The sequence below is a fragment of the Electrophorus electricus genome, chromosome 6, assembly GCF_013358815.1.
Source record: "Electrophorus electricus isolate fEleEle1 chromosome 6, fEleEle1.pri, whole genome shotgun sequence".
Classification (NCBI taxonomy): Eukaryota; Metazoa; Chordata; class Actinopteri; order Gymnotiformes; family Gymnotidae; genus Electrophorus; species Electrophorus electricus.
This window is the reverse complement of record NC_049540.1, coordinates 1,085,713-1,092,500: the sequence shown is the minus strand read 5'-3', so window position 1 is coordinate 1,092,500 and position 6,788 is coordinate 1,085,713. Positions and strand designations below refer to the sequence as shown.

The 6,788-nt window shown below is 44.4% G+C and overlaps 1 protein-coding gene across 1 annotated transcript in view; it reads left to right on the top strand.

The window, feature by feature from the left end:
* The window catches only part of las1l (LAS1 like ribosome biogenesis factor), a 13,085-nt gene extending 6,629 nt beyond the window's left edge, over positions 1-6,456 (top strand). The window contains exons 6-13 of the mRNA XM_027030036.2: positions 326-372; positions 2,658-2,767; positions 3,366-3,451; positions 3,685-3,888; positions 4,272-4,407; positions 4,580-4,896; positions 5,346-5,496; positions 5,786-6,456. Of these exons, the coding sequence (XP_026885837.2) occupies positions 326-372; positions 2,658-2,767; positions 3,366-3,451; positions 3,685-3,888; positions 4,272-4,407; positions 4,580-4,896; positions 5,346-5,496; positions 5,786-5,876 (1,142 nt within the window). The 3' untranslated portion in view covers positions 5,877-6,456. The remainder of the gene's footprint in view (positions 1-325; positions 373-2,657; positions 2,768-3,365; positions 3,452-3,684; positions 3,889-4,271; positions 4,408-4,579; positions 4,897-5,345; positions 5,497-5,785) is intronic.
* The last annotated feature ends 332 nt before the right edge of the window (positions 6,457-6,788 follow it).

The window sequence follows — 6,788 nt, the reverse complement described above, 5'->3', positions numbered from 1 at the left end:
GTGGGGGGGGGGAGACGTGGGGTGCTGGCCTGTTAGACACACTAAACTCAGTCCAGTAGAACGTGAGCTGAACATAAACAACATTCCACCCAATTAAAGTCAACTACACATTCTTCATGAGGTGGAACAAGCTAACAGCCAGTGGAAGGCGGAGTCTGCAGGTGAGTGACGGCCGTGGTTAGAGTGCTTTAGGGAACGGCGTCTCTTCTCATAGGTCATCTCGGTTCGCTGTGATGGACGTTTTGTCTCTACGCCCTGGTCCTGTAGTCTGGGGCGTGTCCTGGTCACCTGCTAACTGAGATTCTGTCTGTCTTTCTCTGTGCAGAGCGGGCAAGAGAACTTCTCATCTCCTATGAACACGAGCAGTTTCAGGTACACACACACACACACACACACACACACACACACACACACACACACACACACACACACACACACACACACACACACGGCCTGGCGTTAGCTGCTGGTGGTATCACTCAGTTTTACAGCTTCAACAAATTGGCACAAACCATTTCATGATTCGGGGGGGGTGTCCAAGGTAGAGTCCATTCTGGCTGACCAACCACCTAACCTTCTGTGCTGAAGGACGTAAGAAGACAGCATGACTATGACTCAGCCCTCCATACAGACGCACAATCTATCATTTATCACGATACAAGCTTTGCATCCTTTGTGTTGGTACAGTAGTAGGTGCGGTGGCTGTGTGCAGGTGTGCTGTGGATATTTGTGAGAGACTCTGGTCACTCCTGGGGGTTGAATTATCTCTGAACCGCCTGGTTCTGGACTGTCTCCTGCTGTGAGAACAGACAGGCGCTCAGGGGCATTGGTGTCCTTCATCCACCTGGTCTTCCTCAGGTGTTGTGCTGGACCGTCTGCACCAGTGTCTCCTACCACACCAGGTGGTAAAATGGTGCAGTGCACAGACAGTCGCAATCCTCAAACTACCAGTCCACCTTAAGTCTGAGAGCAGTGAAACAACCAAACTACCAGTCCACCTTAAGTCTGAGAGCAGTGAAACAACCAAACTACCAGTCCACCTTAAGTCTGAGAGCAGTGAAACAACCAAACTACCAGTCCACCTTAAGTCTGAGAGCAGTAAAACAACCAAACTACCAGTCCACCTTAAGTCTGAGAGCAGTGAAACAACCAAACTACCAGTCCACCTTAAGTCTGAGAGCAGTGAAACAACCAAACTACCAGTCCACCTTAAGTCTGAGAGCAGTGAAACAACCAAACTACCAGTCCACCTTAAGTCTGAGTGTTTGGGGTTTATTGATGGCAGAGCCTCCGCTCTTATGTACAGGCTCTGGGGTCAGACGGGTTCTACCGGGTGGTGTAATGTGTAGTCACAATTACACCTGCATACCACATGCAGTTTAACAGCAAAGTAAATAAAAACATTGACTGGATTTAATTTATTTTATTCTCACTGAACATACTGTGACTGGAAATAAGTCACAGTCTGTCCACTAGAGGGCAGTGTGCGCTTGGGTTTGCTTGGCTGTTGTCAGTGAACACTCAACGTGGCACACATTTTGGAGATATATTCCTACTAAACGTTTTCTGGTCCAGCAGTCGCTGTGTAGAAGCCAGAGCTGCAGTCTGTCAGAAGAACGCGAGATACACAGCTGGTTAAACTCACGCCAGGCATGTCGGGTCTTCACTTTCAGCCCATCCCCATCACTGCTAATGATACACCTGCATTTGGGCAAAGCATGCAGCCAATGGGACATCTTACCCTAAGACGTGTTGTGTAGGAGAGAGAGAGAGAGAGAGAGAGAGAGAGAGAGAGAGAGAGAGAGAGAGAGAGAGAGAGAGAGAGAGAGAGAGAGAGAGAGAGAGAGAGAGAGAGAGAGAGAGAGAGAGAGAGAGAGAGAGAGAGAGAGAGAGAGAGAGAGAGAGAGAGTAGGTTTTTGTATGTGTTGGGCTGATCACCTGTGCTCAGATAGGTATTAGAAAAAATATATATAAGATTTTTATTTTATTTTTATGATTGTCATGGGAATATTTTCTAAAAATGTTTAATTATGCTGTTCTATTGTATGATGTTATCAAGCAAACTGTAGCTCAGTTTGGTTATTTTACTGTCCGTAATATTTCAGGTGACTTTCCCCCACCTTACTGAAATAAAGACTTTTGAAGTAACGGCTTCAGACCACGCCCTCTTTATATGGAATCATATGATGTCACAATAACAAGCTCATTTACATATGTCCCCCGCCCACTTACACTGCAGTTCTCAGACGAGCTTCAGCTGTGATTTGCTTTCTGAATGAACCACAGGACAGGGCAGCCAATCAGTTCGTTTGTCTTAAAGGTGCGGTAAAAGAAACGCCCTGTTTAATAGCCGGTGATGGAGTAGATGTATGAGCTCCTTAACTACACTTTAACCGTTTAGTAATGTTTGTGTAGTTATATGAGAAGCTAAGCACACTAGTTCAATAATGTAGTCTAAACAGTTTAATGCTTTAATGTTTTTACAGATGTATGAGGCATTAGTAACCACACTGTAGTTCAGTGATGTTGTTTAAACCTTATTTTAATGTTTCAGTATTGTTTTACATTATTTAATGTGTCAGTGATGTTTACATTATTTGAATGTTTCCATGATGTTGTAGAAAGGTTATTTTAACGTTTCAGTGCTGTGTTTACAGGTGTATGAGGAGCTGCGTCAGCACAGCCATGAACGTGGCCCCCAGCTCAACACCAGCACGGATCTCGGCTGGATCCTTGCTCAGATCAACCAGTTTGGCTCAGAGTATGGGTGAGTGTGTGTACTGCTGCAATTTTATTGTACTGTGTTAGTCTAAGAGTCATTGTGGCTGTGAGACCATGCGAGACATCTCTGAGACTTTAAAGCTCAAATCCATCTCGGGGAAACGCCAGGAATAAACAGTTACATAACCATAAAGGAGTAAAGCCATGATGATGAATCATGACTTAATTGTCATGCATTCACAAGAAATGCTGTATTAATGCTGGATTATGATGGATTAATACTGTATTTATGATGGATTAATGCTGGATTAATACTATAATACTGTATTAATGCTGTTTTATGCTGGATTAATGCTGAATAAATACTGGATTAATACTATATTTATGTTGGATTAATACTCCATTAATGCTATATTAATACTGTCTGCTGGATTAATGCTGTTAAATACTGTAATAGTCCAGTACTACAGAAAGGGAGTAATACAGTTTATTACTATTTAAACCCATGTTCCAATGGAAATGGTTGTGTTAAAAAGTTCCACTTTACAGGTGTGTGTGTGTGTGTGTGTGTGTGTGTGTGTGTGTGTGTGTGTGAGACAGATATACTAATGAATGTTTTGGTATTTAACGTGTGTGTGTTACAGAGATATACTGATGGATGTTTTAGTGCAGGATGGATTTTTAATCCCAACAGCAGAACAGCTGGAGTCATTGGACATCGATCCTTCAGGTACACACACACGCACGCACACACACATACATGTACACGCACACAAAGGTACGTATTTCTGTATTTGTGACAATGACCATGACAAACCTTTTACATTTAAAATCACTATTTATATATCGAATCAATTTAAAATCATAAACTTGTAAGAATCAGGAATAATGTGTCACATGCACACACATTCACACGTGTTCACTTAAACCACTAACCCCCTCTCTCTCCCTCCCCACCCCCAGGCCAATTCCTTGATTCTTTCTACCCCAGTCTACCGCGGAGCTTCCTGCGTTTGTGGTTGCCCTTACTGAGGGTTCTCAGCTCTGCCCCCTTCATTAACCAGATCCTGGACAGACTATTTGCTGAGCTCTCTAATGAGCCAACCAATCACAGGACCTTTTACATTTCAGCCTGGATCTCCGAGATTCTACAATGCAACAGTAAATGTAGGCAAGACCTCGGTGTGCGTGTGTGGTGTGCGTGTGTGTGCGCGCAGACATTAAGAATATGACAATAAAAGATTAAGTGCTGGGCATCAGATTAAGACTACGTATGTGTGTGTGGTGTGTGTGTGCATGCGCAGACATTAAGAATATGACAATAAAAGATTAAGTGCTGGGCATCAGATTAAAACTACATGTGTGTGTGTGTGCACGCACATGTGTGTGTGGTATGCGTGTGTGTGTGTGTGTGCACGCGCAGACATTAAGAATATGACAATAAAAGATGAAGTGCTGGGCATCAGATTAAAAATGCATGTGCGTGTGTGTGTGTGTGTGTGTGTGTGTGTGTGTGTGTGTGTGTGTGTGTGTGTGTGCGCGCGCAACAGGTGAGTCTAAAGCCCTGAGGAGGATGAAGATGATGAAGGAGAGAATTTTTGTCTCCCGAGTGCCGTTACAGTGCCAGGAGCTAATATCGGCATGTTTGAATTCTCCCTGTGCCGCTACACCCTTCCTATTGCAACAGTACGTAGACACACACACACACACACACACACACACACACACACACACACACAAAAAAAAACAAAACAAACAAACAAAAAAAACCCACCAAACTCATGGTTCTTGTGTATATGCCATTATCATAACAGAACTCTTGTTGTTGTTTTTTATTTATTTATTTTTTTTCTGCCAGGATTTTGACTGACATGGATAAGCCCCTCCCCACAGTCACACAGCACAACCTACTCCGCCTCTGTAGAATCTACACACAGTGTAACCTTGGCGACTGTTCCCCTAGCAACACGGACCCCTCCCAGCCTGTCTACACAGTAGAGAGCCTTCAGGAGCAACTGGCTGGAGCAGAGCAGAGTAGGCGTGTCCTTTCACCAAAACACGGCCCTGGGCCGGCAAAGGCCATGCCCACACAGGAAATTCAGGAGCAGCTGAGTGCCGAAACGATCCATGAACGGCAAGCAGCATTACGGGGTTCTCCATGGAGTGTGTGTACAGGTATAACACACACACACACTGTGCCCTAGCATGGACCACTGAGCGCTAGTGTCACTTTCTTGTGGTAGCTCAGTGGTGAAGGTACTTGACTTGTAATCAGAAGGTTGCTGGTTCAAGTCCCACTACTGCCAAGTTGCCACTATTGGGCCCCTGAGCAAAAAACGTCAGATAAATGCTGTAAATGTAATGTGTCATTGGGGTAGATGTGGGCACTGTTGGGCCCGACCAATTACTGTATTCAGTCAGTCAGAACTGTAAGTTGCTTTGGATAAAAGTGTCAGCTATATGCCATAAATGGTGTAGGTGTCATTCAAGTGTGTTTAAAAAAACAAAACAGGAAGTCCCTGTTTGGACACGGTTCATTTTTGCGTACCGGTCCCTGTGACGTAACTTTGTTCTTTTATTGTTGTGTGTCTTTGTTTGTACTCAACTTATGCATGTTCCCCAAGATAAGGTCCCCTGGAAACAGTACCCCCTCGGGAAGGTTCCAGGTCAGGCAGAGGACCCTTCCTGTCTGATGGTGGAGACGTATTCTACACTGACCGTATTTGACCAGCAGGTGGAGCTGGACCACATTTCCCATCCCCATGGCAACACAAGGTGAGATGACACCGAACTCTACATCCCACTGGAATTCTGGGCAAGTTCCTCAAAAATGCCAAGCATTCAAGCATTCTGACTGGATAGCAAGCCCTAGAATTCAACAGTGCAGCAGTAGCAGGTGTGGTTAAGGGTGGGGTCTGGGCTGTCCATGGCCAATCACAGCAGCTGTGGTCAGGGGTGGTGTCGGGGGTTATCTATCGCAGTATCCAATCACAGCCCTTGAGTGCTCTTCCCAGAGTTCTGCTGGGCTCGTGAGTAACAGTGTCTGTTGTCTGTGTGTCCTCAGTGGAGCAGTGGTGAGCAGAACTGGACCAGACGGGCCACTGTGGACACACGGTGACCTCAGCAAACTGAAGATGGGTCTCAAGCTGTTCTAACACACACACACACACACAATTGCATGCATTGGTACACATCTACAAGAGTTTACTGAAACAACCAGGAACAGTCGGAAATCCCAGAAGCTCTGAGGAACAGTGTGCGCACACACTGGACTGCCGTCAGACGGAACAGCAGAGGGCAGGTGACATGATGAAACCTGCTGTTGGCTTTCCCTGAAGAATTATGAACCCCTGAGATGTCTGTCGTTTATTTTAGCGCTGTGTGTGTAAACACCTTATTTTCAAGTTAGAATTGTTGTGGGGCTGGTTTAGTTGGTTTATTTTCTGATCACACTTGTCTTCCAGGCAGTGTAATACTGAAGATTTGTCGAGTTGGAGTATCTGTTAAAATCGGTTTCAGGGGTTGTTTGGTTTAAACAAATCACAACGTTAGAAAGCTGATCTCACAGTTAGTTAAATTTTGCCTCAGTCACCATGTTGCATTATGTTGCTGAAACAATAGTAATTTCTGGATGTTATTGAAATCTGTGTAATCTAATGATCATACTGAGTTAAAAAGTGCTTGTATTGCTTTTAAACTCATTTTTAAACACACAATATGACCTTTTTAAGCTTTTTTCCTGGTTTTCCACGTCGTATATATATCAGAATGTTACACTGTTATCTGTTAATCGGACAAATCCAAACAGATCTGATTAGCTTTTAGCCTGTTGTGTGTTGCCGTCAGTGAGGAGACCTCACATAGACTGATTATTGCTCACACATCTGCTCTTGTAAAACCAGATGCTGTGCTGAATATCTGATTGGCTGTGTGCTATATGATGTACTGACAGGTGTTTGCAGAATGAACATTTAAGAACAAAAATTAAAAAAAACTTTGGCTTCCTCAGCAGAGGAGGTGCTCAGGTCATCACAGATCAGGTCAACAAAGAGCAGGGTCAATTCAGG